The sequence below is a fragment of the Hyaena hyaena genome, unplaced genomic scaffold (assembly GCF_003009895.1).
Source record: "Hyaena hyaena isolate Hyena2069 unplaced genomic scaffold, ASM300989v1 scaffold_130, whole genome shotgun sequence".
NCBI classification, from domain to species: Eukaryota; Metazoa; Chordata; class Mammalia; order Carnivora; family Hyaenidae; genus Hyaena; species Hyaena hyaena.
In genome coordinates, this window is record NW_024080762.1 from 384,316 (window position 1) to 402,810 (window position 18,495).

An 18,495-nucleotide genomic window follows, 5' to 3' on the forward strand; every position below is an offset into this window, starting at 1 on the left:
AATCCAACGTCCATTTAAGATTTAAAAACTCAGCAAACCAGGAATAGAAGGAACTTCCTCAAGCTGACAAAGGACATCTATGAAAAACCTACAGTTAACATCATACTTAAGAGTGAAAGACTAAAAACTTTCTAAGATAAAGAACACGACAACAATGTTAGCTTTCACTACTCCTATTCAACATTGTCCTGGAGGTTCTAACCATTGCAATCAGGCAAGAAAAAGAAATAAAACACCCAGATTGGAAATAAAGAAGTAAAACTGTCTTAATTCACAAACAACAGGATCATTTATGGAGAAAATCCAATCAATTTTCCTAGAATTTTAGAAAGGTTTCAGGATACAAGAGCAATAAATGAAAACTAAATGTAAACAAACTAGTAGAGAACAATCAAAATTTGAAATTTTAGGGGCATCTGGGTGGCTCAGTCAATTAAATTTCCAACTCTTGGTTTTGGCTCAGGTCATGATTTCACAGTTCATGGCTTTGAGCCCCACTTTGGACTCCGTGCTGACAGTGTGGAGCCTGCTTGGGATTCTCTCTCTGCCCCTCCTGCTCGCTCACTTGCTCTCTCTCTCTCTCTCTCTCTCTCAAACTAAATAAACTTTAAGAAAAAAGAATTTGAAATTTTAAAAATATCAAAATTTATCACAGCATCAAAAAATATAAAATACTTAAGGATAAATATAAGGAAAAATGAAAGAATGGCATACTGAAAATTGACAGAAATTTAAGAACACATAAATATATGCAGCGAGATATTTTGTTCGTGGATAGGAACATCTTGTACTGATTGATACAACGCTGAAGTAGGCAGAATAATGGTCCCTCAAAGACAGCCATGTCTTAATCCCTAGAACCTATGATTATGCTATCATATGTGGCAGAGGGGACTCTGCAGGGGTAATTCAAGTTAAGGATCTTGAGATGAGAGAGGAGCCTGGATTGTCCAGGTGGGCCCAAAATAATCACAAGGGTTCTTACAAGGGAAAGAGGAGGCAGAAGAGTCAGAGAAGGAAATATGACTGGTGGCTTTTAAAGATGGAAGGTAGTACAAGGCAAGGAATTCAGGTAGCCACTAGGGGCTGGAACAGGAAAGAAAAAGATTCTCTCCTAGAGCCTCCAGAAGGAATGCAGCCCTGCTGACACCTTGATTTTTAGCCCCATAAGACCTATTCTGATCATTACAACTATAAGGTAATAAGTTTGAGTTGTCATAAGCCACTAAGTTTGTGACAATTTGTTACAGCAGTAATAATAAAAATTCTAAACTCTTCTGTAGAGATTAAAGACGCCATATATCAAGCATTTCACTAAGTTACCATTAACAAAGTACTAATCACTATACACCAATTTCTTTCATAAACATTTGGGAAAGAAAAAAATATATGGTAAGGAATGACCCTGACTTTGAGCTTCATTCATTCGTTCATGCAATCATTACTTATTGAGCACCTACTAGATGCCAAGCATTTTTGAAAGATGGGATGCATCACTGAACAAAACATTAGCTGCCCTCTTGGAGCAGGAAGGAAATCTTGTTAGTCCTAGTTCTAAACAACTACTACAGTTACTGCTAAGTTTAAATAAAACATATGTAAGCTTCAAATTATCAGTTTATTACTTATTCTTTAATAAACTTGGACTTTTATGCATTCATTTAGAAAACTCCCAGTTATAATGTTGGCCCACATAAATGCAGACTTAACCACATTCGTTTCAAGACTAGCTCACAAAGATTTGACAAACTTCAAGCTTGCTTAATGCAAAGTTCTTGTCTCCAACCCTTTCTTAGGATGCAGTTTACTTCAATCCTGTGGTACTATGTTCTTCTGCATTTAATCTAGATTCAAAATAAACCATGATAGCACAGGGATTGTAAAGACAAAGAACCGGATTTAAGTTACTCCAAATCTGGGACCTCTTGGAATTTATATGTGTGTTTAAAACTGTGTTTTTAAAAATTATAAGTGCAACTAACAAAATGGAACATTTTTGTTGAAGTGCAAATTTTAGTTCACACTCAAAATATTTTATAGAATTAAATAATAACTTTAACATTTTAAATTAACATTTTAGGGGTGCCTGGGTGGCTCAGTTGGTTAAGTGTCTAACTGCAGCTCAGGTCATGATCTCACGGTTTATGAGTAGAGCCCAGCATCAGGCTCTGTGCTGACAACACAGAGCCTGGAGCCTGCTTCAGATTCTGTGTCTCTTTCTCTCTCTGTTCCTCTCCTGTTCATGGTCTGTCTCTCCCGCTCAAAATTAAACATTCAAAGAAATTAACATTTTAAATTATTAAATGTTTCCAAACTAAAGAACAAAACAGAGAATAAAATAGCAATTTTATCATTAGTTGCCTAGATTGTGCCACTGGAGATTCAAGTTTTTTAATCATTTGTTAGTTTGTGGGTGATTAATTACATAAAGTATCAGCCTCTAACCAAAGAACCAAAGTTCAGTTAACAAGATGTAAAAGCAATTGGCTAAGGAGCTGTGCTTTTTTCCTGCCTTATACTGTAATGTGTATTTTCCTTTTCTCATTGATTTTACTGCCATGAGTATAATAATGAAGCTCAATAAAAGAATGTACTATCTATATAATAAATGAATAGTTTCATTTGTGAAAATTTTATGAAAATAATATCATTTAGGGAAGTGGAGTGTTAAAAAATCATCCATTCTGGGTGTCAGATGCTCTAGGCACATCACTTAACATAATAAATAAATAAATAAATAACCTAGTACATCAGAAAGAGCTAGGAGGTAGGGAAAAAGTAAAGCAGGGTCAAGAGAACAGGAGTGTAAAGACAGGGCATGAAAGTTACAATATAAATATGTGGTCAGAGTAGGCATCATGAGAAGGTGAGGCTTGAGCAAAGATTTGAAGGCATGAGAGAGTTAAACAGATATCTGGGAATATAATACATACTCTTTTTCAGATATTTGTTGCAAGCCTTCATCTAAAAGATCCTAAAAGTATGCTCATACATTCTGAAAATGTCTAATCAGGTATTTCTTAGGAGTTAGGAAAAAGAGTAGTTTGCATCCTTACAGTCTTTCCTTCCCAAATCCAAACCAAATACCAATTACCTTTCCTTGAGCAGTTATTAAAATCAGCATCCAGGGGTGCCTGGGTGGCTCAGTTGGTTAAGCAGCCAACTCTTCTTGGTTTGACTCAGGTCATGATCTTATTGTTTGTGAATCTGAACTCTGCATCAGGCTCCATGCTGATGGCACAGAACCTGTTTGGGATAGTCTCTCTCCCTCTCTCTGCCCCTCCCCCACTCACATGCGTGTACATGTTCTCTCTCTCTCTCTCTTTCTTAAGTAAATAAATATTTTTAAAGAAAGGAAGAAAAAAATCAGCACCCAGGGGCACTTGAGTGGCTCAGTAGGTTAAGTGCTGGACTGTCAGGACTCTTGATTTCAGCTCAAGTCACAATCTCACGATTTATGAGATCCGGCCCGTGTCTGGCTCTGCGCCAGCAGCACGGAGCCTGCTTGGGATGCTCTCTCCATCTCCCTCTCTCTGCCCCTCCCCTGCTCAGTTGCATGTGCACATGTGTGCACACTTTCTCTCTCTAAAACAAAACAAAACAAACAAACAAAAACCCCCAAACCAGTCCTTACCTTTCAGAGATAACTGAAATAATCAATTAAATGGTATGCTGTCTGAGATTTGCTTCAAAATAACACAATGAACACAGACAGGATATAGATGAAACCAGATTGGTCACCACTTGATAACCGTTGAAGCTGGAGATACATACATGTGAGTTTAGTCTACTCTTTTATCTATCTTTGATTATGTCTGAATTTCTTTATTACAAAAAGTTTTACAAGAGCCTTCCATTTTCTTTATTGACTAGGTAGAATTATGGTTACTACATAATTATAGAATTATGGTTACTACAAAGGGCAGGGATACTACATGTAGTGTCCTAACTCTACAAATTCCAAATATCAGAATGCCTAATATAATCCAGGCATCTGAGAAAAGAAATTACTTATTTCTGGTTCCTGGGTAATATTTTTAATGAGTGATGATTTAGCATTTTACTGAAATGTTCACATTAGCACAATATGGAAAGCTCAAAGAAAAATGTTATCTCTAATGACCAAGTCATCAGAGAAAGACATTAATTTTAATGTGTCAGAGAGAACATTTATCATGTTCACATGTTCTGTCCTTTCTAGTTCCTAACCTAAATGTGGCTTAAGATTTAGGTCATCAAAAAAGTATGCATGGTATTGGCATAAAAACAGACACATAGACCAACGGAACAGAATAGAGAACCTAGAAATGAACCCATGCATATACGGTCAACTAATATTTGACAAGGGAGCCAAGAATACTCAATGGAGAAAAGAGTCCCTCAACAAACAGTGCTGGGAAAACTGGATATTCACATGCAAAAAAAATGAAACTAGTACCCCATCTTACATCACTCACAAAAAATTAACTCAAAAGGGACTTAAGACTTAACTGTAGGACCTAAAACCATAAAACTCCTAGAAGAAAATATAGGAGAAAAGCTCTTTGACACTGGTCTAGGCAAGGATTTTTTTTTTGGATATGACACCTAAAGCATGAGAAACAAAAGCAAAAATAAACAAGTAGACAACATCAAACTAACAAGCTTCTGCACAGCAAGATAAATGATTAACAAGATGAAAAGACAACCAATGGATGGGACAAACTATTTGCAAACCACATATCTAACAAAGGGTTAACATCCAAAATATATAAGCAGCTCTATAACTCAACAGCACAAAAGCAAGTAATCCAATTTTTAAATGGGCAAGGGACCTGAAAAGACATTTTCCCAAAGATGTTCAAAAGGTACATGATAGGGGCGCCTGGGTGGCTTAGTCGGTTAAGCGTCCGACTTTCGCTTAGGTCATGATCTTGCGGTTCGTGGGTTCGAGCCCCGCGTCGGGCTCTGTGCTGACTGCCAGCTCGGAGCCTGGAGCCTGTTTCAGTCTGTGACTCCCTCTCACTCTGACCCTCCCCTATTCACGCTGTCTCTCTCTCTCTCTCCTAGAAATAAATAAAACATTTAAAAAAAAAAAAAAGGTACATGATATAGGGCTCATATCACTAATCATCAGGGAAATATAAATCAAAATCACAATATGTTACCGCCTCACATGTAGAATGGCTATTATAAAACAGACGGGATAAAGTACTGGCAGGGATATGGAGAAAAGGGAACCCTTGCACACTGTTGGTGGGAATGTAAACTGGTACAACTACAAAGAAAATAGTACAGAGCTTCCTCAAAAAAAAAAAAATTTAAAAGAACTACCACATCACCTACCAAATCCACTTCTGGGTACATATCTGAAGAAAATGAAATCACTATCTTAAAGAGGTATCTGCATCTCCATGTTTACTGCACCATTATTTACAATAGCCAAAACATGAAAAATAATCTAAGTTTCAAGAGACAGATGAAAACATAAAGACAATTTGAGATATATATACACAATAGGATTATTATTCAGCCATAAAAAAAAGGAAATCCTGCCATTTGCAACAATTTGGATGAAACTTGAGGACATTATGCCAAGTGAAATAAGCAAGACAGAAAGATAAATACTGGATGATCTTACCTACATGTGAAATCTGAAAAAAAGCTGAACTCATAGAAACAGAAAACAGATTGGTAGAAAATAGAAGAGGGTAAAATAGGTGAAGGTGGTCAAAAGGTACAAGCTTCCACTTATAAATTCTGGGATATAATATACAACATGACGACTATAGCTAACAATACTGTATTATATATCTGACAACTGCTGGGTGTAGATCTTAAAAATTCTCACCACAAGGAAAAAACTATATTAACTATGTAAGGCTACAGATGTTAACTTGCTGTGGTAATCATTCCACAATATTTATATATTACAAATCATTATGTTGTATATCCAAAACTTATACAGTGTTATATGCCAGTTATATCTCAATAAAACTGGGGTGGGGGGGAGATTTACATCAACCTGACCTCTGTCTATTATGGTATTTTGACATCAATATAATAGGATGCACTAAGATACAGAGCCCATCTATTTTACAAGTTGGCTTTTCAGGCATAGTTTATACACTGGTTAAATCAGATATATGCATATTTTTTACATTCTAATATTTTATATGCATGTATTGGTGCAAGACTGCACTATAATGTTACTCTAAAGTTAAATAGAAAACAAAAGAAATATATGAAAATATAGAAAAGTATTTCATAAGTACTTATATCAGATGAAAGGTTAAAACATCATTACTCTTCAGATGTGACAAATTATGTACTTGATTAAGGGTTTTTTTTCCTGCTTTTGAGACCCCTCAGAAAGTGTCACAGTTGTATACATTGGCCCTAAGGGATTTATGCATTACAAAATATGAAAAACATGCAAAACTTCTAAGTAGGCTATCAGCTGCTTCCCTCTTGCTAGCTAAAGTGCCTCATAAATTATTTCAACAAACTAGTAGAGTATATACGCTAATGAAAGTGATCCTGCTATAGGTCCATTACCAAACTGTAAAATTTAGTATTTTGTTTTTGCTGTATGAAACAGCACTTAGAAATGCTAAGTGTTAACAGTAACAATAATAAAAACAATTACAAGAGCATAACACCCAGACAAAAAAGCCAAAAAAACAAGTAATGATATATACCTACTGCTATACAGTAATTATGTACTAAATAACAGGGGTTTTTTGGTTATTGCTATTGTCATTAGAAAATGCCTTTGAGTTTCAACCAGGGAATCCAGGAATAAGCCTTCATTTCTTAGCAGTCTCCAGGTTCAGAAAAGAAAAGTGTGTGGCAGACTTCTCGCTGTTCTCTAATATCCATTTTCCTTTCTACTTGGTAATAGAATGCTGGGTGTTAGCTGGATACATGACCTTGTAGAATATGGACTACATATGCCAGTTGCCCGCACAGTTACGATGACCACAGGTCTAAGTCCTGGTCACTGTGCTGGAGGAGGTAGTATCATGTGGCAGCTTATGGGAAATCTTCCTTAAGAGACAGCATGTGTATATCCCTTTTTCACTTCTTGATCCCTTTCTGCACCAAGCTGTCTAGAATATCAATTCTATCTTGGACTATTACACCATGGCCACATGGGGCAGAGGAACAAAAGAGAAGGCTCCTCAGTTCCTGACACTGGGGAGTGTCATACCAGCCCTGCACTTTTATGTGGAAAATAAACTTTCATCTTATTTAATTCACTGATATTTTATATTTTCTGCTACTCAGAGTCAGTATCAATTCTAATTAATACAAAATACAACTGTTAACTCTTTTAAAAAAGCAAGCTGCATGAAAGAATAATAACTCTCAATGATACTCCCCCATCTACATTAAGAAAAAATACCAATGTAGGATGCAGCAATGTGCAGCAGAATGAGGACTGGCTTGTGTTAAGACCTGAGTTTTAGAACTAATTCTACTTCCTACATAAACCTCTGGCAAGCCATTTAACCTAAGCAGGCCTCAGCTCCTTCTATAAAATGGTAGTAAGACAGATCTAGAAAGCTGTGAGAATTGGAAGAGGTTTACGAAAATACTCTACAAATTATAAAGAGCTATATAGTATCAGTATTACTTTGTCAATTTTTCCCTCTTCCCCACCCGTCCTTCAGAACTAGAGCATGAAAAGGGATTGCAGTACATAAACATAACCTGGAGCATAACGCCCAGACTAGGGGGTGCATCAGGTCTAGCACAGGAACCATAAAACTGCATTTTCAACACGCACCCCAGGAGACTGTTGAAAGCAAAGTGCCCATTACACCTTAAGAAACTGCTCTCTGATCAGGCCCTTGTAATCCTGTGCTTGACGCTCTGATATTTTAAGATTGTGATGAGGGGCACCTGGGTGGCTTAGTCGGTTAAGCATCTAACTTCGACTTCAGATCAGGTCATGATCTCACAGATGAGTTTGAGCCCCAATTCAGGCTCTCTGCTGTCAGCATGGGGGCCTGCTTCCAATCTTCGGTCTCCCTCTCTCTCTGCCCCTCCCCCACTGGCATGTACCTTCTCAAAAATAAACATTAAAAAAAAGATAATGATGAAACATAAGGACAGCTCCATAGCCTCTCTGGTGCCTCGTTAAATGCTAAGTACCCAGTAGATAATTTAATAACATTTTGTTGAATTGATGAACTCAAGTGGAGAATGACAAAGTGGAACCATATCAAATGACTCACCATGGACTACCATTTCTGGCCAACAAAATAACAGGGACCGAATTTACCTTCCTGCCTGAAACAACTAAAAAATAGGGCAAATTAGAGAAAACAACAGTTTTCAAAACACTGGATATTAGGTAATAAAAAACATGACTCCTAAGAAATAACAGGAAATAAAGGTAAGCCTTACAATTGCCCTAGATTACCTCTTGGAGAAAGTTTCCAGAGGAGGAGCCCAGGCAGAACCAGGTGAGGTGTCCCTGAGTTGAGGGGACAGAGCTGTGAGTCCAGGAAAGGCAATGTGGCTACCCTTCACAGGGCAGAACACCATAGAAAAAACTCTCAATGCCTGCAGAGACTTAGCTCTTCAGCAGTATGCGCGTGAGGCGAGGCCAAAAACCACCTGGAAGGATTTAAGAGAACAATCCAGAGGCCTCTCAGAGGGCAGAGGATAGTGCCTGGTCTCATCAGCTCAGGTGAAAACCCTCATAATTTACAGGGCATTGGGTAGAATAGTCTGAAGAGTTTTGCCTCAGGAGTGGGGAAAAAATTAGCCCTAGATCAAATGCTGCTCTGGTCCCACCTGACAAAGCTTAAAAGCAAGACCTGAAAGGATCAAACTGTTTCCAGATAACTTATCCCAGAAAACTCAAGAATATATATAGGAATACAAAAATATCCTGCATCCAACAGGGTAAAATTCACAACATCAGGCATCCAATCAAAAATTACCAGACATGTAAAGAACTACTATTTTGCTATTTTAAAAATAGTTTTCTTGGGGGTTTATTTAATCTTAAATTTTCCTTTAAAAAAACTGTCATTTTTATCATTTTCACCTGTGTGTTAATCTCAAAAATCCCTCATCTACGTAAATGAACTATTATTCCCCATATGAAATATTAACTCTTCAAAGACAAACAGCATAGTGGTTAAAAGCACAAGCTTTAGAGGCAGAAAAACCGTGCTCTGAATAAATTCTTATCTGTGTGTTCCTGAGCAAGCCACTGAACTTCTTTGAGTTTTAGCTTACTTATTTATAAAATGGTATGATAATATTTGCTTCACAGGGCTTCTGTAAGAAATATACAAAGTTAACACTTAATAAAGAGTAGCTATCTTGTCATAATTATCACATTATCATAAGGAAAGTTTAGAAAAGTTAGCATACACTCAAACATTTACTGAGGAACTATCATATGCTAGTTAATATGTAGGTACTAGGAATACAATGACCAAAAAAAAGGCCACTATAAAGAGGACTCAAAGTATATCTTATGTTGAATCTGCATTTAGAAGTTCATCTCAAGTACAAACTTCATATTGTTTCTTAATTTCTAAGTAGGTCAATTGTATTAAGTTCCTCCTATAAAAATTAAAGGTTGATTTTTTTTCCCCTTTGAAAGGGAAAAAATGGGAAATTGTCAGCTTCAACCAATTAGGGCATGTCTAAGAAATTCTGAAATCTAAAAAATGTGATAAAACTTTAATTTAAAAGCAATCTACAATTAACTTCACCTTTCAAAATTATTCTCAAATCAGTAGAACAATTATATTCAGACATAAAATACACAAAATGGACCAATCTGTTATTGTGATCATCTTTTCAGAAAGGCTTGGACTAACAGATGTAAGGATTTAAAATCAAGTTTAAGTTTGTATTTCATTTGCTCATTCCACTTAAATGACAGATGGCTGAAATATTAACCGTTAACAAAACATTTGCACTTTCATTATGAATCTACTTGCCTTACCTCATAACTCCATAAATTCATTTTATTAATTTTACTGTATGGCTGCCCATTTCATTCAAGGTCTTATAAACCCTCTCCAAGTGTAGTCCTAGAACCAGCAACATGAGCAATCACCTGGAAACTTGTCAGAACTACAGAATTTTATTCTGCATACCAGACCAAATGAGTCAGATTTGCATTAAAAAAGAATCCCCACTTTTTTTTTTTTAACATTTATTTATTTTTGAGAGACTGAAAGAGACAGAGCATGAGTGGGGAAGGAGCAGAGAGAGAGGGAGACACAGAATCCGAAGCAGGCTCCAGGCTCTGAGCTGTCAGCACAGAGCCCGACGCGGGGCTGGAACCCACGAACCCCGAGACCATGACCTGAGCCAAAGTTGGACGCTTAACTGACTGAGCCACCCAGGCGACCCTCTCCAAGTGATTTTATGCACAGTGAAGTCTGAATAGCAAAGTTTTAAATCCTTGATCTTTTTCTGTACTTTTTAATTTTTTTTACAGTATTACAAAAAGTTTATTTGCTTCCAAATGCTGATTGATTTATCTCCAGATAGTAACTCTTCATTAACAATAATTCAATTCAGGGGCGCCTGGGTGGCTCCGTCGGTTGGTTTCAGCTCAGCTCATGATCTCACGGTTTGGGAGTGTGAGTTGAGCCGCATAGGGCTCTGCACTGACAATGCAGAGCCTGCTTGGGATTGTCTCTCCCCCCCTTCTCTGCCCCTGCCCGCCCTCAAAATTTAAAAAAATCTTTTTTTAAATAATTCAATTCAGACAAATCAAATCGATATACATATATTAGATGTTCTCTATACAGTATTTATGTCTCAGACTTGACCTCCCGTCTCAACGAGGATTTCAAGTCATAGGAGACTTGCTGTACTAACCATATTTTCTCAAGTCAACATTTTTGTGAGCATTAGCATGTAGCCACTGTGACGAAATCTTCTCTGTAATTAAGCAACTGTATAGAACAATACCAGACCAGGTCCCCCCATAATTTCAGAAAAATATGAATAACTCAAAATAGTTTCAACCAAGGTTGAGCTTGAAAGTTCCCTAGGGAAAAGATGACCAGAATGACTCTATCCTCCACAATAATATATTTTTGTGCTGTACCTAACACATATTTTTTTTTACTGCAGGTACCACATATTTTTAAAATAAGAAATTCACATGGGACTTAGTACAGTTCTTTAGATGGCTCATCTTTTATTATTACTATTACACAATAGTCACAGTGCACATAAAATAGAACAAATCTTGTTTTCTCTTTCGTTTTTCCAAAAAGAAAAATGACAGACCTAGGCTGAAACTGATCACAGCAGGTAGGATGCTTCAGCACAGATTCAAAGGAAGGTACAAATGTTCAGTTTTCAAAAGCACTGCAAAAGCCAACTTCATCTCTTGTCACTGGAGCTGTGGCTTTATGCCAAACATTTGAGAACTGTTGAAAAGTGCCATTCCTCATAAGCAATTATGAAGAGCTTTGCAAAAAGAAGGGGAAAATAACTGCAATAACAATGAACTCCTTACAACAGCCAAATGTCCATGGCCTCTGGGCTGCAGGATAAGAATCCAAGAGTTACCCATCTACATCTGAGTCAATGCACCCAACACAGATGCCTTAGGAGAAAGGGTTTGAAGAGGTGTTAAGAGAAGGTGTGAAGGAATGTGTTGGGCAATCTCAGAAATTACATATGTCCTCAAACATGCCCAGGTTTCTTAGAAGACACAATTATAGATCAGTCATCCTTCTATTTAACTTTACTCATGCCTTTTTGCATTTGCAGCCTGTATAAATTTTCAGAATTAGATAGCTTTCTACGAGAGTACAACTAGGTATTGAACTCCCTTTTTATGGCCCTAGATATATTGATTTCAAGCTTTAAGTAGTGCCCCTAGCTCTAATATTCAAGAATTTGGTGAACAATTCATTATGCCCCTTCCCGACTCTCATCCACAGCTAGGTCTCTAAGAAGACTGGTCTAGGCATGTAGGCTCCACTCCCTCACCTACCCGTTACTCTTCAGCCCACCGCATCTGGCTTGCACCTCTTCACTCCACTGAAACTTCTCTTAGTAAAGACCATAAGGACCGTCATGTTGCTAAACCCAGTGGACATCCCTTCCTTATCATTTTTCTCTTCTTTGCTGCATCATTTAACAAAGTTCACTGTTTTCTTCCTCTTAAAATAACTTTCTGTAGCTTTGATGGGCTTGCTCTCTCCTGAGTGCCTCCCAACTCTCTGTCCCTTGTCAGTCTTCTTTAGGGACTCTGTCTACTCTACCTGATCTACAAATGTTGGACCATCTTGGGACTTGGTCCTGGAATTTCATGTAATCTCATAATTATAAATATCACCTTCATGCTAATGGCACACCTTCATCCTAATAACACATTTACATCTCCAGCCCAGATCTTTCTTCTACACCACTATACCCAACTACCTACTCAACATCTCTACATGAATGTTTCGTAAATACATTTAAACTCAGTACATCCAGAACTGAAGCCTTGAATCTTTCTTTCATTGTTCCTCCTCCAATGTTTTCGATTCCCTAACCATCTACCCAGTGCTCCTGCTAGAAGCCCAGAAGTCCTTTACTCTCACCACCCATATCCAATCAACCTCTAAATCCTATCATTTTGCCCTCCAAAATATAGTTTTAATATGCCCACTTTCCCCAACCTCACTGCCATCCTCTACAACACCCCCTCCCACTCTAGTCCAAGTCATTATCATCACCTGCCTGCTGCACTGGCATTCTAAGTGATCTTCCTGAATCTACTCATACTCCCTTTCAACCCTATCTTCAGAATTCAGCCAATGATCTTTCAAATACGAAGATTCTCCTACTTAAAACCCTTCAGTGGCTTCCAACTGGTTTTCGGATAATGTTGACAAAACACCTGTATACCTCTCTAGACAATCTCACCTTATGCTATCACTCCCTTTGTTCTCTAAGTACCAGCCTTATTCTTTTTCTCTATACATCATACATGCCAAGGTTTTCCAGGTATAGGGCCTTTGCACATGCTGCAAACTCTACCTGAAATATTTGTTCTTTTACTCTTTTCCTACCCACTGCTACCCAAACCACACTACCATACACATGCACAGGCACAATCCAAAACTTCAGGGTCCACATCTAATAGACAAACCAGACCGAAAAGAATTGAATGATTAGCAACCCTTGGCGTTAAAATATACCAAATACACCACCACCACAACAGAAAATAACAGCAAACGCTCCTATAAATTTATGAGGCACTGTTTTAAGTAATTTATATATATTGATTTATTCATTGCTCACAACAGCCCTATGAGGTGGCTACTATTACTATCTCTATTTTAAGGTAAGCTAAATAAGGTACAGGGAGGATCCATAACTTAACCAAGGTCACAGAAATTCAGTGGCAAAGCAAGGGTTCAAATTTAGTCCTTCTTCTGTGGGAGTGCCTGTGGGGTGACAACTTGGTTACGGACTATTCAACCCTCCCTTCCACAGAAGGGATGTGGAACCAGTCTAAATAATTATAAAGCTATTTGGATAAATACTCTGTCCTCCGCTAGACTGAAAACATAAATAAACATGGGGCCGATTTCGATCTTGTTCACGGATATATCCCCAGCACCCTGAATGAAATCTAACACATAACTGACGCTCAATAAATAATCTATATTAAATATATAACTACTCCCTTGCATAATTATTTTGAGAATGTATTGGGTCCAATCATGAGATTTAATTAAAAATTTTTTTTTCATGTTTTATTTATTTCTGAGACAAGAGAGGGAGACAGCATGAGCAGGGGCGGGTCAGAGAGAGAGGGAGTCACAGAATCCGAAGCAGGCTCCAGGCTCTGAGCTGTCAGCACAGAGTCCGACGCGGGGCTGGAACCCACAAACCGTGAGATCATGACCCGAGCTGAAGTCGGAGGCTTCAGTGACTGAGAAACCCAGATGCTCCCAATCATGAGATTTTATATAGTTTTTTTTTTTTTTCCTGTTAGCTGTAGGCTAGCTAGTCCTGTTAGTCCCACGGAAGTCGCCTCCTTCTGCCTGCCTGGCACTCGAGGACTGGGCCCTGAGCCGCAACTGGCCACGGTCCACCCTCCCTCTCCCACCGCTCCCCCTCCCCCCCACCCCGGGAGTGAGCGCCTTGCGGCCTTTCCCGCCCTCAGGCCTCACCTTCCATGTGAGGGAAGAAGCTGTCCCCACGTCCTGACCGGGGACAGGCGGCTCTCCGGTCCCTGAGGGCATGAAGCGTCCATACCGCTGCAGAGGCCATTGGGCTGAGCCTCCTCCTGGGAACTCGAGGCCCACCAGCTCTTTTCCCGCCTCCGCCATAGCCAGCTTCCCGACGTGCCCTGCAGGCGGGCACCTGCCAATCTGTGCAGCCAACCAATCAGGAAGCGAGATGGCTCAAAGCCCACCTTCCCCACAAGTGGAAGCCAATGGACGGACCTGAAGACTCCTGCAGGTTCCTGGGGCTGTGGGCGTCACCCTGAATCTTTGTGGCCTTTGTCTCTTCGTTGGCGAAGAGACCCTAAGAGATAGTAACTTCCAACTTGAGGAGGGGTTGGGACGCTGGTAGATAGTAGTTGGACTCGCCGCACCATCATTGGGGCCCTCACCTACCCTCAGGCAGTCCAGGTCACGGTCCAGCCGCTCAGACTGGGACATTTCTGTAAACGGGCTGACTCCTTGTAACTTCTACGCGCTGAAACTAGGCCCACTGAACGAGGCTGCGTGTACACGTGTGTTTCTCTTACAGCAGCCTTTCAGATGGTAACGTCCCTGCCCACTCCAAACCCATCACAACTCAGCATCAATTCTACGCGCCATTCAGGAAGTAAGGCTAGTTTCTCCTCATTCTGTGACCCCATGAACATACTCCCTCCAGACCCTCAAGTTCTCTCCAAAAGAAAGAAGCAAATGGGTAGCATGCTGCCGGCAATAAAAGGTGTGCCTCAATCAAACAGCAGGTGCAATTAAATGACAGGTCTGGGTGATTTATAGTCGACAAAGCACTTCTACACCTGTTATTTCCTTTGTCCTCCCAACAACCTTGTGAATTAAAGAAGAAAAACAGAGCTTACTGCCCCCATTGAATAGGTGGGAGGCAAAACAAGGCCCTGAGGGTAAAAGCGATTTGTCCAGGGCTACATACACAACCAGAGCAAAACTGAGGTCTCCACAATCTCTCCAAGTGTCCGCCCCACTTTCATAGATTTTAGGTAGTCACTGAGTCGGTGTTAAGTCAGAAGCAGAGTATACAGAGGATGGAGAATATGTTATCTAAACACATAAAACAGAGCTATAAAGCAAATAATTTTTTAACATTTACTTATATTTGAGGCGGGGGCAGAGAGATGGAGACAGAATCTGAAGCAGGTTCCAGGCTCTGAGCTATCAGCACAGAGCCGGTCACAGGGCTCAAACTCACAAGCCATGAAATCATGACCTAAGCCGAAGTCAGTCGCTTAACCTAATTTTTTTAATAAAAAAATTTAATTTTTATTTTTGAGGGAGAGAGAGAGAGAGGGAGACAGAGCATGAGCAAGGGAGGGGCAGAAAGAAGGAGACACAGATTCTGAAGCAGGCTTCAGGCTCCGAGCTCTCAGCACAGAGCCTGATGTGGGACTCGAACTCACAAACTGCAAGATCATGACCTGAGTTGAAGTCGGACACTCAACAGACCGAGCCATCCAGGCGGCCCGCAAATAATTTTTAAAACTGCATGTCAAAGGGTAGTAAATGCATAAGCAATGGTTGGAGAGGTGGTAATTTACTTACCTTTCAAAGCACTGATTAAATATCCACAGTGTGTGGTTATGCTAGTCACCCTTTGGTTACAGAAATGGTTAAGGCATACATCTAGCCTTCTGGGACCTCAGGATCTTATAAGAAAGATGAGAAGTACCCATGATACCTGATAGTTACTGCCATGTGAAAGGTACAAACCATGTTCTCTAAGGATTCAGAAGAACAATGGCAGTCATGTTTCAGTGTGAACTTGAAGGGTGAGAAAATTTCCAGAGGGAAGACAGGAGAAACTGGTATTCCATATGGGGGGCAAATTGAGGAGCAAAGTTTCAGGGATGAAGATAGTGACATAATCAGCCAGGGTGCAAGGTGTTTTTGTTTGTTTGTTTGTTTAATTTTTTTTTATAGTTCACTTATTTTTGAGACGGAGACAGCATGAGCATGGGAGGCACAGAGAGAGGGAGACACAGAATCTGAAACAGGCACCCCAAGGGTGCAAGGTGTTTTAAGAAAGATGAAGCCACAAAGCTGAGTTGGGCAAAAGTGCACTGAACAGCAGCCAAGGAGAGTGAATTTTACTTGGTAGATGATAAGCAGCTTGGAGAATGTGTGTAGGGGAATGCCACTATTATAATGGTGGTCTAGGGCAGCCTAATTTTTCAGGGGCATACAGAATAAATTGCATTCAAGGCAAGGGATACATGTTACTTATCTTTCCATTAGCCAGGAGAGCTTGAAAGGGTCAGATTTCTGGAACTGCTTCTGAAGGTCCTCAAATGACACAGCACTACTGCATTTAATGTAGTAGTAAATAGTCAGAAATTTGGTTGGAATCCCAGTTCCACCACTTGCCAGCTGTGTGACCTTGGGGAAGTCACTTAACCTCTCTGTAAAACAGGGTTAGCAAATACCTAGCTTACAGGCCACAGGAAGGATAAAATAAGATCATACGAGGGGAAATACTTGGTAAATTACAAAGCAGTACACATGTTGGTGCTTCCTATTTGCAGGGTTAAAGTGACTTTCCGTGGGCTCCCTGTAGGTAGGAGGATGGGAATGGGAGCCTGACATTCGGTCTCAGAGGCGCTCACCTTCCAGGTCCAGGGCTGTGGATGCTGTCAGACACCCTTCACAGGAGCAGATGGTGCTCACAGTCAGGACCCTGTCAGTGCCCAAGGACACCCAGGGCCCTGCTGGGTTCTCACCTGCAAGCTCCCTTCCTAGACAATGCACCTGTGCTTGAGCTTCTGGGGCCACCAGTGTCTGCCAAGAACAGATCACGTCTGCAAAGGGAGCTATGAGAAGGCCACAGCACAATGCACAGAGGCTCTTAAAAACTTATGATATTAACAAACGTGACTTGAGCATTCACAAGGTCCCAGATGCTGTGCGAGGTGCTGGGGATACAGTAGAAAACAAACCAGGGATGGTTTCTACCCTCTTGAAGCTTATAGTCTAGCAGGAGGGTGGAGGGAGTTGGGGAGGGGGTACAGAACACTGAGAAAATTCCTCCATATTTTTAATGGTCATTGTATTTTCTTTTTTAAAGATCTATAATATTTACTGAGGTACAATTTTATACAATGAAAGCACCGATCTTACATGTTCACTTTAGGAAGATTGGACACCTCTATATGCTCATATAATCACCATCCAGAAAAAGATATAAAACTTTTCCAAAAGCCCCAAGTTGTCTTAGGAGTGTCTTATTCCTGTCAACCTCCAACTCCCGAGGGCAACTGTTGGGAGTTTATCACTATGGCTTGGTTTTCCTGTTCCTGAACTGAACATATATGAAACCATACAGAATGTACCCTTTTATATGGGCTTTCTTTGGTCAGTGTAAATTTGTCTTTTGTCTTCATTCCGTGTTGTTATGTATATCAGTAATTCATTCCTTTTTAGTGCTGAATAGCATTCTATTGTATGATTATGTTGTAATTTGTTCCTCACCTGTTGATGGCCATTTAGGGTTTTTTGGTGCTTTTTTAAAGCTGTTAGGAACAGCTTCTTTTTTTTTTTTTTTTTTTTGCACCAGTCTTTTTTATAGATATGTGCTGTCATTTATCTACAATATATACCTAGGAGTGAAATTGCTGTATTCTAGAGAGATGTATGTTTATCCTATACAAAACTACCAAAGAGGGGCACCTGGGTGGCTCAGTCAATTGAGCGTCTGACTCTTGATTTTGGCTCAGGTCACGATCTCACGGTTTCTTTCTTTTTTAAATGTTTAAAAATTTTTTAATGTTTTATTTATTTTTGAGAGAGAGCGCAAGAGAGACAGCATGAGCAGGGGAGGGTCAGAGAGAGAGGGAGACACAGAATCCAAAACAGGCCCCAGGCTCTGAGCTGGCTGTCAGCACAGAACCTGATGCGGGGCTCGAACCCACAAACCGTGAGATCATGACCTGAGCCAAAGCCAGACACCCAACCGACTGAACCACCCAGGTGACCCGATCTCACGGTTTCTGAGATCGAGCCCGACATCCATCTCTGCTGATAATGCAGAGCCTGCTTAGGATTTTCTCTCTCCCTCTCTCTCTGCCCCTTCCTTGCGCGCGCTCTCTCTCTTTCTCAAATAATAAATAAACTTTAAAAAACTGTCAGAGTTTGTGGCAGTAGTGCTTGTACAATTCACACTCCTAGTAGCAAAATATGAGAGGTTCAGTTGTCCTTGCTGACATTTGCTTTGTTAAGTCCTTTTAGTTTAGCAGCTCTAGTGGATATATAGTGACATCTCATTGTAGTTTTAATTTGCCTC

The 18,495-nt window shown here is 39.8% G+C and overlaps 1 protein-coding gene across 1 annotated transcript in view; it reads right to left on the minus strand.

The window, feature by feature from the left end:
• REC114 (REC114 meiotic recombination protein) overlaps window positions 1-14,319 on the minus strand; it is a 119,310-nt gene extending 104,991 nt beyond the window's left edge. The window contains exon 1 of the mRNA XM_039237837.1: window positions 14,154-14,319. Within this exon, the coding sequence (XP_039093768.1) occupies window positions 14,154-14,312 (159 nt within the window). The 5' untranslated portion in view covers window positions 14,313-14,319. The remainder of the gene's footprint in view (window positions 1-14,153) is intronic.
• Between the last annotated feature and the right edge of the window lie 4,176 nt (window positions 14,320-18,495).